This window comes from Dipodomys spectabilis, unplaced genomic scaffold (genome assembly GCF_019054845.1).
Source record: "Dipodomys spectabilis isolate Male_0828 unplaced genomic scaffold, ASM1905484v1 ptg000175l, whole genome shotgun sequence".
NCBI lineage: Eukaryota > Metazoa > Chordata > Mammalia > Rodentia > Heteromyidae > Dipodomys > Dipodomys spectabilis.
The window spans coordinates 13,535,433-13,559,643 of record NW_024870852.1 but is presented as its reverse complement, the minus strand read 5'-3'; the positions used below and the strand labels follow the sequence as shown (position 1 = coordinate 13,559,643).

The following is a 24,211-nucleotide window of genomic DNA, read 5'->3' as shown; positions in this document are numbered from 1 at the left end:
TGTCAGGCAGTATATATTCCTAATCAAAGATGTAACTCTTATAGACAAGAAAACTGAGTTTAAAGAGGTAAAGCATGTTTCTCAGGGTCACAAATCAGTTCCTGAGCCCTGACTGAAATCTTTGCAGTCTGGCTCCAGAGCCCATATTTTTACACTGAAGCCGTGGCTGTATTATGATTTGCATTTGAACTCAGCTGGTAATAACTCCCAGCCTAGAGAAAGTAGAGACTCCTGAAAAGGGAATAAAATCTGTTACTCCACAGGAGGTGAGTAGGCCCAGTATTTTAGAGTACACCCAACCATGTGTCTGTGTCCTGTGCTGCTGTCCTGGTCCCTTAGATCTGAGACCCCTGAGCTTTCTCATTTGTCACAGAAAAGCCATATTGGATCCTTTCCTGGAGTTTTAAGAAGAAAACTCTCACTCATCTATAACCTCTTTACCCAGTAAAATAATTCCACATATTTGGTATCATTGGATAGTGGCCATTGGTGAGCTACCAAGGCAGTCGCTCTGGGCAGTTGGGCCCTGGTGCAGCCGGTACCTGCAAAGCAGACCCTGTGTGTTGTGTCTAGAGTGGCTGTGTCATCCCCGTCTGTGAGCTACCAACCGAGCCCACAGCTATGGTCCTAGGAGGGCTCCCTGGGAGAAGCAGATGCCCCCTCCAAGCCTGTTGTCATGCCTTTCCCAGGACACAGCAGTTCTTCCAGCCTGTCTCTGATCCAGAGCAGGGCAGGGGAACAGCTGCCTCAGCTGTTAGAAGAGTGCTGTCCACAATGAGGCGAAAGCATCAGTCAATGCCATCTCCTCTCTTGGACCTCAGAGGAACTTTGATCCCTGTTGTAGTTTTTGTCAGCATCTACTAGGCAGCTGAGGTTGCCTCTGGCCCTGTCAGGTCACTAACCTGCCTTTTCCTGTGTCCATCCTGCTTCCAGTCCCGTATGTGCAGCTCAATCACCTCAGCACCGAGTCAGGTACCTTCCTCTGTGCTGACCCCACCCACCCCCAGCCATGCTCTCCTGGCTGCATTGGCTGCCTGCAGCATGTCCGCCATTTTCCTGTGCAGTGAGAGCCCGATAGAACAGGGCTGGCTTCTTGTGCTCCAAGAGCTGAACCTCCAGGTCCAGTCAGGTCCTCCAGAAAGAGGAAAGTATCTAGTCCAGTGCCCAATCCTCCTTTCCTCACCCTAGATCCAGACTCACAGCAGCAGCTTTGAGACAAGGTAGGCAAGGATCTGTACCACCTCATCTGCTTCTCCTAGAAGCAAGGCCCAGACAGGAATCAAAAGGCAGCCTTGATTTTTTTTTTTTGGGGGGGGGGGAAGGGGGGTTATTTTGTGCTGGCCTTAGGACTTGAACTCAGGGCCCAGGCTCTGTTCTTGAGCATCTTTTTGCTCAAGACTAGTTATCTACCATTTGGCCACAGGGCCACTTCTGGCTTTTTCTGAGTAGTATATTGGAAATGAGTCTAATGGAGTGGTCTGGGAAGGTGGCACAGTGGTAGAGTGTTTGCCTTGCATGCATGAGGCCCTGGTTCACTTCCTAGCACCACATAAGCAGAAAAAAGCTGGAAGTGGTGCTTTGGCTCAAGTGGTAGAGCACTAGCCTTGAGCTGAAGAGTTGAGGGACAGCACACAGGCCCAGAGTTCAGGCCCCACAAAAGTCTCATTGAGTTTCCACCTTTGGTTGGCTTGGAACTGCGGTCCTCAGATCTCAGCCTCCTGAGTAGCTAGGATTATTACAGGCATGAGCCACCATCACCTGGCAGCCTTGATTCTTAAGTAGGAAAAAATGCCTATGCTCAGAAAATTCCACAAGTGCATGTTTAGCACCCAGATTTTCAGCGACCACTGTGGGAATGGCTACTGTGGCAGCACAGAAGGCAGGGATATACAGGAGAAAAGGCCCTGTCTAGATCTGACTGGAAGGATCCTTACAGTCATGGAAGTGTAACTGATAGAACTAAGTCTGAATTCAACAGCTGTAGAGTTCTCTTATAGGTTACCTCAGAGAGCCCTGTGCCTCATCCCTGCATGGAGATCCGCTCCAGGCCACATGTTCTCCCCTCTATCCTGGCCTTCCTCACTTCTCCTTCCAGATGGCAGAGGTGGCCTGTGACATGGATGGTAGTCTCGTTGTATCGGGCTGGCACTCTGTGTGTGAAACACCTTCATACTTGTGTGGTTTGTCTTTCCTGCCTTTCAATTTAGTGTTGTGCATGCACTACAGGTTTGGGTGACCTCTACTGGTTCCCAAAGCTTCCTTTCTAATCACTGTATGAGTGGCATGGGCACAGCTAAGAGTCTGTCCTCTGGACTTAGGGCTTCCCTCCCTCTGCTGTGGATTAGAATCAGCTAAGATTCCAAGCAGATGCAGAGCATCAAAACAGCCTTGCCTTCAGTCACTCAGATAGAGCAGACACTGCCAAGTGGGGGTGCTCTATCTTGTCCTGGGTGTTGTCTCAGTGGGGCTGGAAAGCTAAACAGAAAGCCTTTGGTGAAATTTGCAGATTCACTGAGCTTCACTAGGCTCCTTCTTCTAGTCCTCTTGGTTTTTGTTTCAGTACCATCTGCTAGCATGACCCGGCTTGCCCGATCACGAACACATTCGACCTCAAGTAGCCTCGGTTCTGGAGAAAGTCCCTTCAGCAGGTCTGTCATCAGCAATCAGTCAGATGGAACTCAAGAATCCTGTGAATCCCCTGATGCTCTGGACAGACATCAGACCATGGAGGTGTCCTGCTGAGCAGATGCTCCCACTGGACATGCAAGTCCCCTTCTTCAGATGACCACTACACAATAGAACACTTTATCCCTTCAACTGGACTCCACTAGCCTTCACACATGCATGGCCACTGACCCTCTCTCAAGTAGCCTGGATTTATCATTCTCTACCCACACACCCCTTTTTGTAAAATGTACCAAGAACCACAACCAAACCATTCTGGTAACATTCCAACATCTCTAGCTGAGCCAAGCTCCATATCTTCCCATGCCAGCTTTTCCCTGTGCTTTTCCAATTATGTATCTGATAAGATTCTTTAACCCCCAACTCCATATGTGTGCAAGCACTTGTGTCTATGTTTATGTGTGCATAGTTCTGTGATTTTAGATATGCTTCTTACAGTGCTTCTGCAGAAACAAAAAGGGATTTTGGTTTTTTTTGGGTTTTTTTTTGTATTTTCAATGGTGTTTTTAAGGGAACTGTGCAGAGCAAATATCTAGATGGGACCAGCCATCAGATTCTTTTTGATTCCAAGTGGTCAATAGGAGTTACAGAGGGGTTTTAGGAGAGAACAGCTCTGAGCACCACTGTTTGCCTGGGAAGTAGTAGAAGAATTGCCTGTTACAAAGAGGCAGGCTGTGTGGCAGTCACCTCCTCTGTCCTAATGGGTTCATTCATGTCCTTCTATAAATAAAAGGAATATGTTCTAGTGGAAGCTAAAGAATGATGAGGTTCTTATGCAACAGGAGTTTTCTCCAAAGAGGCTTAATTGCTAGACTTCTCTGAGTCCAGGAAGTAGAACAGAAGCCCAGCCTCTGCTGTGCAGATCAAACTGGTGCTCTGTAGCATGTTATGCCACTTGCCAGATGTCCATACATCTCAGGAAGTGCCCCCCCAGCCTCTGATGGACAATGGTTTTTAATAAAGGGAGTCCCAGAAAAGCATACTATGGCAGAAAAACCACATCCTTGATGGGGAGACTGGAGGAAGAGGAAGAGCCATTAACAATATCATATTCATTAAGTGTTGCCTTGATTTCAGCAAGTCAGTGGAAGCTAGGGTAAATCCATAAGGAACCTGTTTCTGAGAAATGTTAATACATTGTAAAGGGCAGGCCCATCCAGGTTTAATTGTTTTCAGCCCCCAGTCTACTGTAGGTGAGGGGATTCCTTCAACCATGGAGAATTTCTGGGAGGAAGACAAAAGCATCAGCAGACCAGCTGCCTCAGCTCAAGGGCCCAGTTCTTGAGAGCATCAAGACATGAGCACAGAGTTTCACAATTCTCAATCTTGCAGACAGACTTTTCAGACGCATAGTTTGCTTTCTGCTCAGATAAGGAATGCGTCACTCTGCCAGACTATGACTTTTTACAGATTATTAAATAAAGCTGTATATGTCTCATTGTTACATGACTGCTAGTGTTATTTCTTCCAAGTACTCCCAGGGCTCCAAGAGGGTCTGAGTTACCATTGCTAGCTCTAAACTGTGCTATTTAGTCTGTGATCACTTATCCTCTTGGAGACACTGTGCATTTATAGAGAGGAAATGAAGCTTAAATATAAATCATTTGTCCAAGAACATAGCCAGTGGCTTATTCCTTTAATCCTAGCTACTCAGGAGGCTGAGACCTGAGGATCATGGTTCAGCACCAGCCCGGGCAGGAAGGTCCATGAGACTTTTTTTTTTGATCGGTTGTGAGGCTTGAACTCTGGCCTGGGTGCTGTTCCTTCAGCTCTTCAGCTCAAGGCTAGCGCTCTACCATTTGAGCCACAGCACCACTTCCGCTTTTTCTGTTTACGTGGTGCTGAGAAATCAAACCCAGGGCCTCACGCATGGAAGTCAAGCACTGTACCACTGAGCCATCTTCCCAGCCCCCATGAGACTCATATCCAATTTAGCACCAGAAAACTGAAAGTGATACTGTGGCTCAAAGGGGTAGAGCATTAACCTTGAGCAAAAAAAGCTCAGGGACAGTGCCCACACCTTAGTTCAAACCCTGCAACCAACAAGAACAAATAGAATAATTCCAAGAGGTTGCCACATCTCCAGTTTGCTACTACTACCATACGTATGTCCGTTTCAGCTGTTCAAGAAATGACTTGTCCCTGACTGCTCTCGTAGAGGTGGAACAAACAAATGGATAGGCTCACCATGCTGCATGCCTGATTGGAGAGTGTCAGCCTTGGAGCTGATCTGGTGCCCGTGACAGGTTTTTTTCAGCCTTTCAGGCCAGGTTGCCTGGTTCCCACCTCACACTTCTGTCAGAAATAGGTTCCACTTGACGGTACCTGAGTCTAGATCTTTCTCAAGAATGCTTCCTTTATTTCCATTCCGTTAAAAAAAAAAAAAAACCTGATGCAAGTATGTCACAATTTAGATTACACACAACATGTTTGCATAAACTTCTATATACTTTGTCATGAGCTGTGGTATAATTCAATGTGAGAGATGTAAACCCCTGGGTTAAGTCCCCACAGCATAATGGGCAAAAAGAAAGTATGAGGTAGTAGCTATTCGCCTAGAACCAGGAACTCAGGCAAGTGGTTCCTCCATGGTGTGTGGTGCTGTCAGCGGAAACTTGGTAAGAACCACAGAGTCTGCAGAGAAGAGCTGGAGCTAAGACAACCTGCACCTGGGTCTGTACAGAGCTGAGCCCTGTCTCCTCCCTTGGCCTGGCTGTGCTGGGGAGGGCTGCCTGATCCAGGGTCCCTGAGGAAGACTTCATAGCCCACCCTGGTGTCCAGACAGCTGACCACTAGAGGAGTTGAGCTCCCAAGCCAACACTGAGTCACTAGAAGAACCTCCAGGCTGAGAGAGTTGTGGGTGTCCTGGGACCCAAGGTGGTTGAATGGCATGCAGAACCTTGGGGCTGAAGTATTTGAACTGCCTGGACACCTTCCATAAGCTTCTAATGGCAATAAACCAGTGAGTACTCATGCTCTATTTTCTCCTTTGCAAGAAGAGGGAGGGCAATTCCGTCTGATACTGGGGTGGCCTATTATTATTTACAGTTCCAGGTTCCAGAAAGACAGTGATTATATAAGCTATAAGAGGTCACTTTTGAACCAGGTGCCAGTGGCTCACATCTGTAATCCTAGCTAATCAGGAAACTAAGATCTGAGGATCATGGTTTGAAGCTCGCCAAGAAAGTCCATGAGGCTCTTATCTCTAATTAACCACCAAAAATCAGGAAGTGGCTATGTGGCTCAAAGTGGTAGAGCACTAGCCATGACCAAAAAGCTTAGGGACCGTGCACAGGCCCTGAGTACAAGCCCCATGATGCCATTCCCCTTCCCCTTGCCCCCCCTCCCCACCAAAAAGTAGCTTCTGGAATCCCAGAGGAACCAAAGCCATCTATCTACCCCACACTCTTAACTGCCTCCTGAAGACTTGTAGCCATCCCTCCAGTGCCTTCACACCTATCCTTGTCCCTTTTCAGCTCTACACTGCTGTGTGACTGTTGGCCCCTCTGTGTCACTGTCATTCTAGGTCACTGAATGGCAGGGCTCTGACTTTCCCTCCCCAAAGACACTGTCAGCTGTAGGTCTGCAGTTCCTCTCACAAGGGTGAGGTTTTCAGCTGAGAAGCAGAGGAGGCTGGGCAGTAGCAAAGTGGGACCCTGTCTTAAGTTCCTAGCTTAAAAAAAAAAAAAGGCCTTCACTAGCTCCAGAGAAGCACCTTCAGCAGCACAGGCCTCCTGTCACAGAACAGAGCTCGATCCCTGCATCCAGATGGAAGCATCAGCAGCACAGGCCGCCTGTCACAGAACAGAGCCTCCGTCCCTGCATCCAGATGGAAGCATGAAAGCAATCAAAACAGCCTGGGCAGAGTGTACTGCCTCAGGCCAACTCTCCCTCCACCCACTGGCCCAGAATCCTACACACACCCTCCCATGTAGTTTGCTCAGCTATGTGTGTGTAATGGCTTAGTTCTCTCCTCTCCTGTAGTGTTGAGGCCAGCATCTCCTTTAAGCTTTCCTGCTACTGGCTAGTACTCATTTTGCACAGGGCCATTTTTCTGGCTCTAGCAAGTGCAAGGAGACTCCCATAAGGCCCTGGGTATGTGTACCCATCCTGCAGCTGCATTTGCAGAGCAGAAATTTCTTAGGTTATTACAGTTGATGGCTGTGGCCTTGCTGAAGGAAGGGAAAGGGTTAGGAACCTGTCATTCTAACATTCACCAATGCCAAGCTGCTACTTTTCTCCCCTCATCTTGTGGTGTCTGTGCCATCCCTGCTTTACAGATGAGACTTAGCAGGCTCATACACTGGCCTGACACCATGTGGCTACAACCAAATTGGTCTTGAGTTCATCACCCATGCCACCCAAGGCAGGTGGATGGCCTAGTTCTTAGGCTGTGCCTCATGCCTAAGAGGCAAGACTAGGGACCTCAGAGCTAGGCACCACCTGAACTGAAGGTGCCCCATGAGGAAGAATCTGAGCATTCAGGAGGCAGCAGCACCACCTCACACAACAACACTGTAGGATCCCCAGAGTCTACACAGAAAGTAGCTGTCAGAGGTATTTTCCTGGATGGACCCATTAGGCCCCGTGTAGAAGAGCTCTGTGCTATGAGCACTGAGTGTCTATGCAGAGGTATCCTCAGACAAGTGTTCGTATCCACTGATGATATGTGAAGGCAGTGAGGGGAGAGAATTGCCACTCTTCAGGGGGGACTGTGGCCCAGGAGGCCTCGGATACTCCATGGTACCGATGGACACCAGCCATATCCAGGCTGTATGCAGTTCTGGCAAGGAGCCACTATGTCCTCCCACCATTCCCAGAGCTCCTGCACCCCAATCCTGAGACATAGGCAGGTACTTACCACAAAGGAGCAGCCAAATGAAACAACAGCCTTGTTTTTACTAGAAAAATGAGATGATCTGAAAAGAAATAGAGAGCCCAGCCCCAACTCCAACACTTACATATAGTAAACCTTGGGATTAAATTGTTCTAAGGATAAGATCCTATGCCAAGAGCTTTCATCTGCAGCTCTAACATGTGGTTGCCCTTCTGTGGGGGCTCCGCTTAGTGCCAAGGAAAGAGACCAGAATCTGTAGAGTGGCCACACAATAAACACTGAACCCAGCACGGCAGCAAGCCCACAGACCCACCTACTGAGGAGATTGAAGAGGGAGAATCACGAGCCTGGAGTTCAAGACAAGCCTGTGCCAAATAACAAGCTTTCATTTCAAAACAAAACAGAGCCTGAAGAAATAAGTACAAGAAAGTAAACAGGGATCAAATGAGAAAGGAGAGCCTGGAAAGCAGTGAAGGTAAGAGGAATGAAATGTGGGTAAGACAGCTTTTTAAGACCTAATGTTGGAGTCCTTATCTCTATTTTTCAGGTAAGAAACAGAGGCATCAAAAAGGGAGTGGACCACATCCTGTCCCCCAGAGCCTTGTAAGTCACTACGGTGTCAGAAGATTTCCTCTTCCTTGGGATACCAGCAACAGGGTGTCAGTGTCACCTCTGCTCATTGCGACTCTGGGCCCAAGCCTCAGCTTCCCTTTGCCCTCAGCCTCAGCCATACTTCAGCCATGATGCTTGGTATGTTTAAAGGGGCCACAAGCTAGGCACTGGTGGCTCATGACTGTAATCCTAGCCATTCAAGAGGCTATAAGCTGAGGATCAAGGTTCAAAGCCAGTCTGGGTAAGAAAGTCCATTCCAATTAGGCACCAAAAAAGCCAGAAATGGAGCTGTGATTCAAATGGTAGTGCATCAACCTTGAGTAAGAAAGCTCAGGGCGGGGAGCATTCAGGCAGATCCAAAGCAGAAGAAAAGCAGGCCAGCCATGGAAAAGGATAAAAGCCCAGAGATAACTGGAGCGGCACTGCAGCATAGGGAAGACAGTTTCAGAGTTGGAAGGAGGCCTGGGGATTGGTCCTGACAGGAGGGGGTGTTAATCCCTGTCACTCTGTCTCCATGGTGGCATCTCAATCAGATGTCTCTGCTGTGCTTTCAGAGTCTTCTGAGAATGATGGGAAGTCTGCCCAGCAAAGGAAAACCCCTGCCAAACCCAAGCTCACATCCTTCTGTACAAGGCCAGCGACCTGTACCCTTGCAAGCAGGTAGGCCCCAGGGACCCCCGGCAGCTAGGCTCTTCCTTGGCCCAGACTTCACTGCCTCTGAGCCCTCAAACCAGCATCCCCATCACAGCAGCAGGCACCAATGAACCTACTGAATACCTAGCCTTTCCTAGTGAGCCTGACAAAGGGATCCATGCTCCCATAGAGCTTGGACATTTAACAAGCAAACAAAAGGGAAAATAGGAGGGCCAAGTATGTGACTCAGTGGGAGAGTCTAGCCTTACATCTACAAGGCCCTAGTTTGATCCTTAGCATCAATAAAGAAACGAACAAATGAATGAGTGCCAGGGATGGTTCACACACCTCTAATCCCAACTTCTTGGAAGTTGAGTAGATGGAGTAAATTTGATCAAAGTACATTATATGCATGTTGTAAACACACACAAAAAAAAGGCCTGTGCTTTCCTCTCACAGGAAGAGAAATGCATTCTGGAAAAATTATTATTACTATTATTAGTAGTATCAATTGGTTGTCAAGGGGGTTTCATGTTGACTTATTCATATAGGTATACCAAGTACCTATTAGTTTCACCTGTTCTGACATTCTCTTCTCAAATTGTTTGTTTTTAACCAAACCATTTATTTATTTGTTTATCATTATTTATTTAATTTTGGTCAGTTGTGCAGCTTGAACTCTAAGCCTGGGCACTGTCTCTAAGCTCTTCAGCTCAAGGTGAGCACTCTACCACTTGAGCCACAGTGCCATTTCTGGTTTTCTGAGTGGTTTATTGGAGATAAGAGTCTCGTGGACTTTCCTGCCTAGGCTGGATTTGAACTTCCATCCTCATATCTCAACCTCCTGAGTAGCTAGGATTATAAGTGTGAGCCACCAGTGCCTGGCCTGTTTTTTTTTTTTTTTTTTTTTTTTTTTGTCGGTCATGGGGCTTGAACTCTGGGCCTGGGCGCTGTCCCTCAGCTCTTCAGCTCAAGGCGAGCGCTCTACCACTTGAGCTACAGTGCCACTTCTGGTTTTCTGGTGGTTTATTGGAGATAGGAGTCTCACGGTCTTTCCTGCCCGTGCTGGCTTTGAACTGCGATCCTCAGATCTCAGCCTCCTGAGTAGCTAGGATTACAGGCGTGAGCCACCAGCGCCAGGCTCTGGCCTGTTTATTTATTTATTGTCAGTCATGGGGCCTGAACTCTGGGCTTGGGCGCTGTTCCTCAGCTCTTCAGCTCAAGGTTAGCACTCTACCACTTGCACCACAGTGCCACTTCCTGCTTTTTCTGCTTATGTGGCACTGAGGAATGAACCCAGGGCTTCCTGAATGCTAGGCAAGCACTCTACCAGTAAGCCACATTCCCAGCCCTGAGCTTCTTTTGCTCAAAGCTAATGCTCTACCACTTAATCCACAGATCCACTGCTGGCTTTTTCTGAGCAGTTTATTGGGGATAAGAGTCTCACAAACTTTCCTGCCTGGTCTAGTTTTGAACTACAATCTCTTCAGATCTCAGCCTCCTGAGTTGCTAGGATTACAGGCATGGTCCACCAGGGCCTGGCTCCAAACCATTTTTGAAACAAGTCTTTATCTTTTTATGAAGTTTGAAATTTCTGAAAAAGAATTTATGGTTAATATCATCTCAAAACATCTTCATAGCAACATCTAGACAGTTGTTAGTTGTATGGAAGCCACACAGCCTCTACTTGGTTTCTTCTGAACCTCGCTATTGGCTGTGTCCCCAGGCTGCTGTGTCCAGGGCTGCTCAGGGTAGTGACTGGAGGCATCCCAGAGGTCCGAGGAAAGCCCTTCTGTCTCCTCCTCCTGGTCTCTCAGTGATTCTGTGCTGTTGTAGCTGCAGCACCCATCCCTCCCCACAACCATTCATCCATATCCACCTTGCTTCCTCCTGAAGCCTATGAAGGCTCTGCCATGTGCAGGGTCATGTGACCAGAGCTGAGGACACAGCAGTGGACAAGATGAGCTCAATCCTGATCTTTGGGGACAATTGAGCCCCAGAGACAGGAGCTAAAGAAATGTGTTAGCTTTGGTGATCACATGTGAAGGACTCTGAGGGTGTGCAGTTGGATGAGCTAGAGCCGCCTCCCAAGGAAGTGAAGGGAAATGCTGAGTGAACACCCCCCCCCACCTCGCTGGGTGAGGACTTTGGAAGGAGACCTGCCCCTGTAGGGGTGCAAGATCATTGTTTCCAGAAGGAGATGGAATCCTTCTACACCATTTATCCCACCCTCATGGAAGAGTGACCTCTACCAGGCTTGCATAGGTCAATGGGGCATCAGGCATCGCTCTGCACCTGGCCAGCCAGCCTTGAGTGCAAAGTGTGCTCTGAGGAGCACCTGCCTTGGAGTCTCCTGGATGCCCAGAGGATGCATAGGAATGGCTCATTTCAGAATCAGCCTCACTTTTCCACAGCAGAGATCCTCAGCTCTGTATTACCCCAGCAGCCCTTGGGGCTTCATCTATCTGCTTCTCTTGCCCTGGCTTCTATGGGCCCAGCTCCATCTAGAGGGCATCCCAGACTCCTCTTGGCTCAAGAGCTTCCAGAAGATAAACGAGCCTTATGTTGACATTGCCTACTTCACATAGCTTAATGCACCCATATGCTAAGGGTCTCTTTCAGGAATTCTTACTGAAAAAGACTGAGGGGGAATGAAAGGGAGGCTGGAGGCAGTTGAAGTAGCTTTCAGCAGCCATCACAGGCTGAAGTTTTAGACCCAGAAGGCCCTACAGGCAGAAGGAAGAACTTGTTAGACCAGGTGGGCTGATGTAGGGGGAGAGAAGGGTGGAGAGATGAGTCCTATGCTGAGAGAGTTACTTGCCACCTGATGCCTAGCCTTGAAACTGCTGTCATAACCACCACATCTTCAGGACTGCTCCTGGTATGGCGGGGAGCTTAGTTTCCAGCTATCTCTGGAACCCAGGCTAGTGGCTCCCTGAGCCTCCACGGAGGCAGATCCCGTCCTGGGAGATGCTTCCACTGCTCAGCCCTATTCCTCCCACCTGCACCTGTGAGATGGGGTGGGAGGCATGGCACTGTCAGGGTCTTGAACCCTCACTGCACAGTGGGGATGCCTAGAGATGACCACCTTGGTGCAGTGGTGAGAGCTAAGAGGCTACATGGTGACCCCAGATAGGATGGACTCACAGGTGTGGTAGTGGGGTGGAGGCCTGGACTGTGACAGTGTCACACACCTCAGTGGGCACTTCTTTAGACCAGGCCTGTGACAGTGTCACACACCTCAGTGGACACTTCCTTTAGACCAGGCCTGTTACAGGGACCTAGTGTGTTACATTTTTGGGGTAGCACAGGGCTCTAGCTGCTGCCTTGGACAGAGGCCCTGGGAAAACCACTCTACACCCACTTGTGAGCTGCACTAGAATTTACAACACTGTTGCCATCTGTAGTCTCTCAGCTCTTCCAGGTGCATGCAGCCAGGGCCAGAAGTGAAGGGCAGGATGGGAAGGGAAAGTCATCCTCAGCCTTCAGGGTCCTGTTGTCCTGCCTCTTGGCAGTATATGTGTTAGTGCTACTCCATGCCCATCCCAGAGCCCCACTGACTGGGGAACCTAAGCCCAGGACAGGCCTTTCCTCAGTTCCTTTCCAGCCTCCAGAGCTACCGCAGAGTGTTTGTCTACCAATGCTTCCCAGAGACTGAGCTCAAGCCCACACTCGACATCAGCACAGAGATGTAGGTCTCCTTCCTTCCTTCGTTCCTTCCTTCGTTCCTTCCTTCGTTCGTTCCTTCCTTCCTTCCTTTTTCTTTCCTTCTCTTTTTCTTTTTCTCTATCTCTCTTTCTCTCTTTCTTTCTTTCTTTCTTTCTTTCTTTCTTTCCTTCTTTCTTTCTTTCTTTCTTTCTTTCTTTCTTTCTTTCTTTCTTTCTTTCTTTCTTTCTTTCTTTCTTTCTTTCTTTCTTTCGTTTTCTTTCTTTTGCAGTGCTGGGGTTTGAACCCAGGGACTTGCACACCAAGCCAAATGGTGCCTCTGAGCCATACCCTCAGCCCCAGCTGCAGGTTTTGTTTCTAAGCAGCAAAATCTCTTCAGGTTCCCTGATGAAGTACATAGCCGGGTGCTGGTGGCTCACACCTGTAATCCTAGCTACTCAGGAGGCTGAGATCAGGATCACGGTTCAAAGCCAGCCCAGGTAGGACTCTTATCTCTAATAAACACACAGAAGAGTGGAAGTGGCGCTGTGGCTCAAGTGGTAGAGTTTAGCCTTGAGCTGAAGAGCACAGGGACAGCGCCCAGGCCCAGAGTTCAAGCCCCACGACCAAAAAAAAAAAAAAAAAAAAAGGTACATAGTCATGGCCAGAAGCCCCACTCCTCTTGTCACATGAGCTTGAGGCTTCCCTAGGGACCACAAGAGCTCACTGTCATCTTAAGTGCTGCAGAGCATGCTGGGAGAGCTTCAGAGCCCAGAACCACTTACAAGCATGGCACCATGACAGAGTGTGACGGGAGCTGGGTTCCTCAGGCCCTCACATTTCAAGGGAAAGCTGGCCAAAAGGATGATTGTCTCTGTCTCTCCATCCAGAGAGGAGCAAGGCCACAGCGGTGGCGCTGGACAGGTTCCCAGCAGGTGGGCAGGCTGAACTGTCTCTGAGACTAGGGGAGCCCCTGACTATCATCTCTGAGTAAGTTCACAGGCCTGGGCACCTGGAGCGGCACCAATGGGAAACCACTCACATGTGATCATAACCCTATCATGAGTTTTAGGCAGATTAATATCTATGGGGAAAGACGAAGGGTCAAGGCCTATTAACAAAGAGCCTTGGATCATGCCATCTGTCACAACCTGGGCCTGGTTTGGGGGGCGGGGGACGGGCTGGACTGGCTAATCCAAGAAAGCTTTGGAAGCAAGTGGGGCAGGAAGCTGCAGGATCCCCAGGTTGCCAGGGTCTTGGCACTTTTTTTCTCCACATTTTTATTTAGTGTAAGTTTGTACAAGGAGGGCATTGGCACTTATTTTTTTGTGTGTTTACATGCCAGTAGCAGGGCTTTGCATGCTGAGCCTTGTACTCTTGCTCAGCTCTTTTACCCAAGGCTGATGCTTCATCACTTAAAACATACCTTTGGTTCCAGCTTTTTGCTGGTTAACTGGAGGTAAGACTCACTCAGATTTCTCTGCCAAGGCTAGCTTTAAAACAAGATTCTCAGATCTTGGCCTCCTGAGTAGCTAAGATTATAGTGTGAGCCATTGGAGCCCAGTATCTCAACACGTGTGAACGAGGTGCCCTCTCGGTTCTCTCCCCAGGAATGGAGATTGGTGGACAGTGCTGTCAGAGCTCTCAGGCAGAGAGTATAATGTTCCCAGCATGCATGTGGCCAGAATCTCCCATGGGTGAGTGAGCATTCCATACCACTGTCAGAGACTTTCCTGCTGTTTCTTTTGTGAGATTGTTTTAGATTGTTTTGTTTTTGGCCAGTAGTAGGGCCCCTGCGGAATGAGTTCTCCAGGAAAAAACAAAACAAAACCAAAACAAGCTGAACTGGCCCTATGAGCCTGTCCCCTGAGGCTCTGACCAGAGGGGCCATGGCACAGCAATTATGAGGCCTAGAGAACGAGTTGGGGGATTCTTGTTGAGATCACCCAAAGGTAGAGGGGTTCCAGTAAACTTTCAGTTCACCCCACCCCCAGCCTGACCCAGGCTGACCTGTGTCCCTATCCCTTACTCCTCCAGGTGGCTATTCGAGGGGCTGAGCAGGGAGAAAGCTGAGGAACTGCTGTTGTTGCCTGGGAACCCCGGAGGGGCCTTCCTTATCCGAGAGAGCCAGACCAGGAAAGGTGGGTAAGCTCGCCTCTCATCCTCTGCCCAGGTCAGAAAGTAGCCTGCAGAGAACATACTGACCCTCTTCTTGTCAGCCAAGGTTGTCTGAGCCCAGCCTGGCCTGGCCTGGGGGAGATGGAGTTGGGCTAGGAGGGCAGAGAGGCACCACCTGACAATCACTGCAGGCTTCATGGAGGTAGGACTATGGGTTGGGACTTGAAATCTGTCTCCAAGACAGCCCACGGTGCACTGGTGCTGGGGTTGGCCAGTGGACTGCACCATGGGACAGGAGCTCAGGAGAAGCCAAGTGAAGCTAGAGCCCAGGGCCTGGGATGCTGGCCAAGAAGCTCATGATTGCTCCCTGTGGCAGAGACAGCCATCACTTAGCAGAGAGCTGGTTGGATTCAGGGTGTTCAGGGCCAAGAAAAGGCTACAGTACAGCGAGTCTCTTGTGTTCTCTGGAAGACAGAGGGCAGGGGAAGGGCAGTTTGGGGGAACGTTGGAAATTAGACCCTGTTTTGAGAAAAGTCTCGCAGTAACACAGGACTTCTCAGGCTTTACTTTGACTAATTGGGCTTTCCCAATAGCTTTTGAACATGGGACTTTTCATCATGAAATAGCTAGTAATAGCCGCTGCGTTGTTGATGGTGGTGGTGGTAGTGGTGGTTGTGGAGCTTGAACTCAGGGCCTGGGCACTGTCCTTGAGCTCTTTTGCTCAAGGCTGGCACTCTACCACTTTAAGCCACAGTGCCACTTCCAGTTTTCTGGTGGTTAATTGGATACTAGTCCTATAGAATTTCCTGCCAGGGACAGCTTTGAACTACAATCCTCCAATGTCAGCCTCCTGAGTAGCTAGGATTACAGGCATGAGCTTCCATACCCATTCTTTCAAGAAATGCTTCCTGAGTTCTTATCACAGGACCAAAGGCCTTCTGTGTAACCATGTTTCCAGTGAGTGAAGTGGGCACATTTCTTGCTCTCAGGGAGCTCCAGGGTCCCCAGATGCCAGTGTTCATGCCATACAGTTTGGAAAACAGCTCTATTTGAGAGTTGCACTGATAATAGGGCCTGTTGTCCAAATGCCAAATAGAATACAACTTGGGGTAGTGATGGGAGACATTACGGACCTTGTCTTGGCATAGTCCACTGTGGCTTCCATGATAGCCCTTCAATAGTGCAATAATCTGCACTTCCGAAAGTGTGAGGGACTGGCCTGTAGTGGGTTCTGGGCTTAAGACAACATTTTGTTAACTGGGAACTTATCCTGATCAGCAATGATTCCTTCCTCTATAAGACACACATGACACTGATGTATATAGAAATGTGCATCTCACTGCAAGCACCCAAGAAAGACCTCAGGGGCCAATAATGCAAGTGACAGCCTTGGGAGGGAACACCAGGAGTGAGGGTAGGCTTCTTGTGTCCACCCTGTGTTATCTGACTGTGATGGCCCTTTATAAAGGTCCTTAGTTCTCCACCTCAGTCTCCTTCTCTGTCCTTATCTAGCATGTCTTCATCGCTCTTCTGATCCCTGGCTCTCCTGCTAATTTCCTTGCAGCAGTACAACCCCCACCTTCACACCCACGCACAGGCAGGCCCCAGTGCTGCAGCTGCAAACAGGAAACCACTGTGGCGGTGCTCACTGGAACAGGGGCCCTGCAGAAGACACAGGGCCTGGGGAGAAACCACCGGAAGTGCTCGGTGCTCAGCTACCCCACTCCCACCCCTTCTCTGGTCTGGTTCAGTTCTAAGAGTCCAGTGAGCAGCCGTCAGTGCCCCTTAACCCTTCACAAGAAGGCATAAATACAAGGGGAAGCTGGTAGAGTGACACTGGAGAAAGTGGATAGGAATACATAAGATCTTTAGGACCCACAAAGACCCCTATGATTGCTGAGATTAAGATCCCTATAACCACCACCAGAAACAAGGAAAGAAGGTAGCATTCAGCACCCTCCAGGAAAGGCAGTGTTTATCTGCTCAGCAGATTCTTAATGATTTTAACAGGTAGATATTCCTGTGTTAGAAAGGATGAAGAGCTAGGTAGACAGGTGCAGATTGTCAGGGACAGCTGAAGTTGCCTTCCCACCATTCCTAGCTCCCTAATCCTAACCAGGAAGCTGAGCTTATGTGCTCCATAACACGCTGCTTTCTCCAGGTGTCTGGTTTCAGACAGGCCTTTTGTACCCATGGCTGGCAGGGATAGCAGGTACTGGATGTGGGTTTGCTCCAAGTAATGCAGTGATAATATCTTCAAGAATCTATTCTGCTGAGCCAGGTGGCACATGCCTCTAGCTGTAGCTGACATTAGAGGATTATGAATTTGAGGCCACCCTGTCACAAAGAAATCCCAACACCCTTTGTGCTCACAGACAGCAGTCCTATAGGGCCAGATGCCAGTGGCTCACACCTATATTCCTAGCTATTCAGGAGGCTGAGATTTGAAGACTGGAGTTCGAAGCCAGCACAGGCAGAAAAGTCCATGAGAGTCTTATCTCCAATAAACTACCAAAAAAAAAAAAAAAAAAGGGCCAGAAGTGGCTCAAGTACTACAGCACTAGCTTTGAGCACAAAAGCTCAGGGATAGGGCCCAGGCTCTGAGTTCAAGGACCAGGACCAGAAAAAAAAAGTGGGACTGGGAATGTGGCTTAGTAGTAGAGTGCTTGCCTAGCATGAATGAAGCCCTGGGTTCGATTCCTCAGGGCCACATAAACAGAAAAAGCCATAAGTAGTGCTGTGGCTCAAGTGGTAGAGTGCTAGCTTTGAGCAAAAGAAGCTCAGGGACAGTGCCCAGGTCTTGAGTTCAAGCCCCAGGACCGGCAAAAAAAAAAGTGCTTATAGAGAACTGGGTGGTGTTCAACTGGTAGAATGCTTACCTAGCAAACCCGAGTTCAAATACCAGTACCAGTACATAACCAGAGTTTTTGTTTTGATATGTGTGTGTGTGTGTGTGTGTGTGTGTGTGTGTGTGTGTGTGTGTGTGTGTGTGTGTATGGTTCACACCTGTAATCCTAGCTACTTAGGAAACAGATCTGAGGATGCAGTACAAAGCCAACTCAGGCAGGAAACTCTATGAGATGCTTAGTTACAATTAACCAGCAAAAAGCTAGAAGTGGAGCTGGGTGGGAATCAAGCAGTAGAGTTGCACAAAAGCTCAGGGACAGTGTCCAGGTCCTGAGTTCAAACCCCATTAGGAGCACGCGCGTGCGTGCGCGCACGCGCACACACATCCACACACAACCTGCTTCTAGTCCCAGTTCTGAAAGTTTTTCAGAGAATTATTCATTCAGTCATAAGTAAATGTTTCATGCTGATTCTGTGCCAAACACTCTTCTAAACACAGAGAAACATAGTATGAAAGACAAACTCCTGGCCACAGCTGGAGGTGGGCAGTGAAAAATAAGTCAAATACAAGAGAGCCTCATTGTAGTATTCCCATATGTATGTATAATATAAATTGATTAAATTCCCCTCTTGCTCTTTGTTATCCTCCTCTAAAAACAGTAAGTCAGGGGCTGGGAAGGTGGCTCAGTGGTAGAGCACTTGCCTTGCATGCATGAGGCCCTGGGTTCAATTCCTCAGCACCACATAAGCAAAAAGAAAAAAGCCAAAATGGTGCTGTGGCTCAAGTGGTAGAGCGCTAGCCTTGAGCTGAAGAGCTGAGGGACAGTGCCCAGGCCCAGAGTTCAGGCCCCACGACTGGACCCCCCCCCACAAAAAAAAGGGTACTCAGGTGGAAGTGGAAAGCCACAAAAGAAGTCGTCACTAGCTCAGGCGGGGTGAGAAGTGGTCACACTGGATGTGTTCTCACTGCTGGTGCTCTACCACTTGGATGGTGTCTGAATGTTAACCAAGAGACCTTTTCTGCTAAAGGGAGTATGAGGGATATGTATTAGTTGGCTTGCCATTCCTGAAACAAATCATAAGAGAAAGATTTATTTTGGCTCTAAAGTATCCCAAGTTTCGGTCTGTGGTCACTTGGCATGATTGCTTTCAAGCCTGTGGAAAGGCGGCATGTCATGGTGAAAGCAGGTGGTGGAAAAACGCTGCTTACCTCAAGGGAGTCAGAAAGCAATGAGTTTGTCTTTATAACAAAGATCCTCATGGCTGGGAAGGTGGCTCAGTGGTAGAGTGCTTGCCTTGCATGCATGAGGCCCTGGGTTTGATTCCTTAGCACCACATAAGCAGAAAAAGCCAGAAGTGGTGCTGTGGCTCAAGTGGTAGAGTGGTAGGCTTGAGCTGAAGCGCTGAGGGGCAGTGCCGAGGCCCAGAGTTCAAGCCCCATGACTGGCAAAAAAAAAAAAAAAAATCCTCCCCCTCCTCCAAAGCCTATTAAGCTGAGTCCTTAAGTGGATAGATACATCCATTGGTAAGATCAGAGCCCTCAAGATCCAATCATTCCCAAAGACACCCCTTCTTCCATAAATATTGCTGCTTTTCATTGCATGAGCAAAAGAGTCAACCAGAAAGAAGCTGGAACTGAAGGCAAGGCTCAAGTAGTAGAGCTTGAAAAAAACTGAGCAAGAGCACAAGGTCCTGAATTCAAGCTCCAATATTGATTGGTGTGTGCTCACACGTGCGTGACACACATACAGACACAATAGCAAAGTACACCATTACATCATGATAGTATATAGATGACTATTTTATTCAGCATCCTCTTTCCATTTGGCTTAAAAAACTAATCAGAACGCAGACACAGCTCGATGGTAGAGCATGTGCCAGGCCCTGGGTCCATCCCTGATACACCACATACAAAATGAAATAAATCCACCTTGCCTTTATATAGTGTTCTCATATGCAGCCTCAGCTGCAAAGACTGTGCCTGGAGATGGTATATTGCACACACCATCCTTTCTCTTGACTGTGCACTTTCTCCTTCTAGCTGGTTATTTTTGAGTTTCTAAAATTAATTTTTTTGGTGAGTCCCATCAAACCAGGTACTTTGTGTGCATATGGAAATTATGCCTCAGGGGCTAGGATGTGGTTTGTGGTAGAATATATGTCTAGCATGCAGGAAGCTGGCATTCAATTTCAAGAAATTATAAAGTTGATTTAGAAAATTAAAAAAGCCATGGGGCTGGGAAGGTAGCTCAGTGGTAGGGCGCTTGCCTTGCATGTATGAGGCCCTGGGTTCGATTCCTCAGCACCACATAAGCAAAAAGAAAAAAGCCGGAAGTGGCGCTGTGGTTCAAATGGTAGAGCGTTAGCCTTGAGGGACAGTGCCCAGGCCCCCCAGAGTTCAGGCCCCACAACCAGACCCCCCCTCCCCAAAAAAAAGCCAAACTGGAAAAACTCTGTCACCTGCTTGTGTCTTTAGTGCATCAGGTAAAGTTGAAGAGGGATGAGTTTGATAACCCCACTCTCCTGAGCCAGTTTGCATAACTGTTCTACAGCAAGCCCATTCAAGTCCCCGTGTGCTTTCCACCTAACCAGAACAAGCTGTGTATGACATATGTAGTCCTGGCTGTCTTTGACCCTTAAATAAAATGCTGAATGTAAGTTCTATTTCTGCTCATTTAATTAATTAATTAATTATTGTCGGTCGTGAGGCTTGAACTCTGGCCCTCGGTGCTGTCTCTCAGCTCTTCAGCTCAAGGTGAGTGCTCTACCACTTGAGCCACAGTGCCACTTCTGGTTTTCTAGTGGTTTATTGGATATAAGAGTCTCATGGACTTTCCTGCCTGGGCTGGCTTTGAACCATGATACTCAACCTCAGCCTCCTGAGTAGCTAGGATTACAGGCCTGAGCCACTGGCACCTGGCTCTGCTCATTAAAGACATATTTATATGGGTAATGGTTATTAATTTTTGCTGCCTATCATAGAGTATTATATTCTATAATCTATCACACTTTTTTGGGTGTACGAGGTACCCAGAGCCTTGCACACACTGGGCATGTGTAGCCCCTTATTCTACTGAACACAAAGGGGCTGTGCAAAGAATGTTGCTGTGAACTTCCACCACCACCACCTCTGCCCCCATACTGGGGCTTGAAATCAGGGCCTGGGCGCTGTCCCTGAGCCTCTTCAGCTCAAGGTGAGTACACTACCATTTGAGCCACAGCACCACTTCCAGTTTTCTGTTAGTTAATTGAAGAGTCTCACGGAGACTTTCCTACCCAGGCTGGCTTTGAACTGCAATCCTCAGATCTCAGCCTTCTGAGTAGCTAGGATTTCAGGTGTGAGCCACCAGCAACTGGCTCCAGCTTTTTCTGAGTAGTTTGTTGGAGTTAAGTCTCACAGATGGGCTAAGAATGTGGCCTAGTGGTAGAGTGCTTGCCTAGCATGCATGGGTTGGATTCCTCAGTACCACATAAACAGAAAAAGCCAGAAGTGGCACTGTGGCTCAAGTGGTAGAGTGCTAGCCTTGAGCAAAAGAAGCTCAGGGACAGTGCCCAGGCCCTGAGTTCAAACTCCAGGACTGGCAAAAAAAAAAGATTCTCAGACTTTCCTGCCTTGGCTGGCTTCAAATCGCAATCCTCAGATCTCAGCCTCCTGAGTAGCTAGGAATACAGGCATGAGTCACTAGCACCTGGTGCTGTTGACATTCTTGTGGCTCCGAGGTAGTAGCATGTTAACTCATTCATGCTACACGAAATTTATGAAGTGCCTCACAGTCACTTCTCCACTTGTCCCCCATCAGTTGGCACATTTTCATATTCTAACACTTGTGCCACCTAAGTGTTAGGTGAGGAGCCGATGTTTAAGGCTCACACTGTGCTAACCAGCCAAGGGCTTTGTGCGGTGACGTTTCCCTCCCAATAACCTATCACGAACATGCCTCTTACGGCCACAAGCTCAGGTTTTTGTCTTGCCCTGCCCGCCCCCACCTCCAACTTGGTTGTGGGGCGTGGCGGGTGGGGAGGGGGAGGAGTCTTAGCAGACCTCCAAACACCTGTGGACCTCTTCTTCTTTAGGCTGTTACTCCCTGTCAGTCCGACTCAGCCGCCCTGCGTCGTGGGACCGGATCAAACACTATAGGATCCAGCATCTTGACAATGGCTGGCTGTATATCTCACCACGCCTCACCTTCCCCTCGCTCCAGGCCCTGGTGGACCATTATTCAGGTATGATTTTCTGCCTCCATAGAAAATGGAAAGGGGGCTAAAGGTATACTATCATGCTCTTCACCTGCTGGCTTGCTATCTAGACAGACTGAAGAGGAGCCCACGTTGTCCTCATGCCGCCCCTGTGCTGAGACCCAAGTGGAGACCCCACCCCGGGGCATGCGCACAGCCACTACTGCGCTCACCAGGGAGGTTTGCCCAGCAGCAGGCAGTTTCACACTTAAGAGCTCAGCTGAGCTGCTGCCTGGCCTGTAACCAAGGCTCAGCGTCAGGGTGAGAGGGGAAACTTCTCTTGGGAAATGGGAGCAGAAGCTTCTGCCAGACAAGGCTCCACAAAAACACTGAGAATTTCTTGGCTTCTTTTTCTTCCTCCCTTTCCTAATTAGAAATGAGGACCCCAAATTCAATCCGCTGGGCACAGGTCGTTCACACCTCTAGATTAACTACTTGGGAAGCAGAGATTGGTTGGATTGTGGTTTGAGGCCAGCTGAGGCAGAAAAGTTCATGAGGACGCCCTCCCCACTTCTCAACTGAGCTGGGCAAAGTTGTACACACCCATCATTTCCCAGCTACGACAGAGAGCCAAAAATAGGCAGACTGTGATCCAGGTATACACCAAGGCAGGAAGAGAGATCTTATCTCAAAAATAACCAGATAAAGGGCCTGCATGGCAAGTGTAAGATTCTGAATTCAGCTGGGCGCCGGTGGCTCACTCCTGCAATCCTAGCTACTCAGGAGTCTGAGATATGAGGATCGCAGTTCAAAGCCAGCCTAGGCAGGAAAGTCCATGAAACTCTTTATCTCCAATAAACCACCAGAAAACCCTAAGTGGCACTGTGGCTCAATTGATAGAGCGCTAGCCTTGAGCTGAGGGACAGTGCTCAGGCCGAGTTCATGCCCCACGATGGACCGCCCCCGCCCACCCAAAAAAGAAGATTGAGTTCAAATCCCAATACTGCCGGAAATAAAACAAAGTTCACAATGAGCCGGCACTGGTGGCTGTAATCCTAGCTACTCAGGAAATAGATCTGAGACTCTCAGTTTGAAGCCAGCACAGGCAGAAAAGTCCATGAGACTCATGTCCAATTAAGTCACAGAAGTGGTGCTGTGGCTCATGTGGTAGATACTAGCTTTGAGCTGTAGAGCTGAGGGACAGCGCCCAGGCCCAGAGTACAAGCCCCACAACTGAATAGTGAACTTCGTCTCCCAGAACAATCCCAACCACCTCTGATTGCTCTCAGCCTCCTTGAGAACAGCTTGGGTCTCACACTCTTGTATGGAAAGGTGCCAGGACCAGGGGTCCTGAAGACACAGGGCTTGTGTCAGCAGTGGCAAGAGGCTGAATCTCTTTCCTAGAGCTGGCGGATGACATCTGCTGCCTCCTCAAAGAGCCCTGTGTCCTGCAGAAGTCTGGCCTACTCCCTGGCAAAGACATGCCCCGACCTCTGACTGTGCAGAGAACAATGCTCAACTGGAAAGAGTTGGACAGGTGAGGAAAGCCGTGGGGACGCGAAGGCAGAGCAGTACTCAAGAACTGAGTAGGTCTGTGGCGCAGAGGGATACCTGGGAGCACTCAGAGCCCACTGCAGGCTCTATATGCATTTAGTGAATTCAGCTGTGAATTCAGTGTCGTCAGATACAGACCCCCCCTCCCCCGCCCCGCAACTAGGGTGGGAAGAAAGCTGGGGGATGGGGGCAGAGTGCTGAATGAGGAGGTGAAGATGGGAAGCTGATCTGTCAGGGAGGAAAGCCTTTTAGTTATCAGCAGGCGTGAACTGCATGGGGAGCACAGAGAGGGCACCCTCACCCGGATTCTTCCTTGTCCTCAGCTCCTTCCTGTTCCTGGAAGCTCCTGCCTCAGGGGAGGTGTCTCTTCTCAGCGAGGGGCTCCGGGAGTCCCTCAGCTCCTATATCCGTCTGTCTGAGGACATTTCCTTGGATGATGCCAAGGTCAAGATCAGAGGCGGAAAGGACTGAGCACCACCGAGGCAATGTTGTGCACGGTGAGCAGAGGGCTAGGGCACAGCTGCATCCAGGACTCCACCTGAACTTTTGCTACTTCCTCTCTTGGTGCTAAGAAATCACTCCCCTTCTCTCCAGCCTTGACCCTGCCTGTAACCTCTAGTTCAAAGCCAGGGCTCCAGGGAATGTCTAGGGTCTGACCTAATCCATTTGCCATTGGGACATCACCTCAATCCTGGTCTCCCGAATCCCATCCTACATCCTATCCTGTATGCCCACTGCCATACTACATGGTAGAAACCACCAACAGCATCAAGGGAAAAAAAGATCATTTTCAAAAACTACAAGTCTCAGAAGAGAAAGGCGATCAGAGCGGCTGATGGCTCCCTACAGTAGCCTTCTCCTGCCAGCCTCAGATCTCAGATCATGTTTCTCACTGTGGCCTATCCTTCGGCCCTGGCTAACCTCTTCCAACTACTCTAGTTTTGCCATCTTGTGGCCAAATACAAAATGACAACTTTTGAGCCAGGTCCCTTTCTCAGTGCTTGGCATGTGTGTCAGAAGGTAGCAAACCCTTTTCATATAATGCCAAGACCAAAACTAGAGCCCATATCCCTAATGTCCACAAAGCCTGGCTACAGCTGCTAA

At 48.9% G+C, this 24,211-nt stretch overlaps 2 protein-coding genes across 3 annotated transcripts in view; both read left to right on the top strand.

Moving 5' to 3' along the window:
- Positions 1–4,129, top strand: part of Ndrg3 (NDRG family member 3) — a 69,314-nt gene extending 65,185 nt beyond the window's left edge. Inside the window, exon 16 of the mRNA XM_042694477.1 lies at positions 2,561–4,129. Within this exon, the coding sequence (XP_042550411.1) occupies positions 2,561–2,742 (182 nt within the window). The 3' untranslated portion in view covers positions 2,743–4,129. The remainder of the gene's footprint in view (positions 1–2,560) is intronic.
- A 1,204-nt stretch (positions 4,130–5,333) lies between these two features.
- Sla2 (Src like adaptor 2) lies at positions 5,334–24,087 on the top strand. Of its 2 annotated transcripts, XM_042694363.1 has the most exons (9): positions 5,334–5,647; positions 8,070–8,125; positions 8,689–8,794; positions 13,303–13,402; positions 14,023–14,109; positions 14,450–14,553; positions 21,452–21,601; positions 22,958–23,090; positions 23,431–24,087. In XM_042694363.1, exons 3-9 carry the CDS (start codon positions 8,701–8,703, stop codon positions 23,576–23,578), a joined length of 816 nt encoding a protein of 271 aa, XP_042550297.1. In that variant the 5' UTR covers positions 5,334–5,647; positions 8,070–8,125; positions 8,689–8,700; the 3' UTR covers positions 23,579–24,087. The 2 variants fall into 2 exon arrangements, with proteins under 2 accessions (XP_042550297.1, XP_042550298.1); XM_042694364.1 differs by lacking the exon at positions 8,070–8,125.
- Positions 24,088–24,211: the final 124 nt, after the last annotated feature.

Coding starts and splice junctions, on each gene's coding strand:
- Sla2 (XM_042694364.1), top strand. CDS start 8,701: ATGATGGGAAGTCTGCCCAGCAAAGGAAAACCCCTGCCAAACCCAAGC. Junction 21,602..22,957: donor CCTGGTGGACCATTATTCAG/GTATGATTTTCT, acceptor TCTCTTTCCTAG/AGCTGGCGGATGACATCTGC. Junction 23,091..23,430: donor AACTGGAAAGAGTTGGACAG/GTGAGGAAAGCC, acceptor CCTTGTCCTCAG/CTCCTTCCTGTTCCTGGAAG.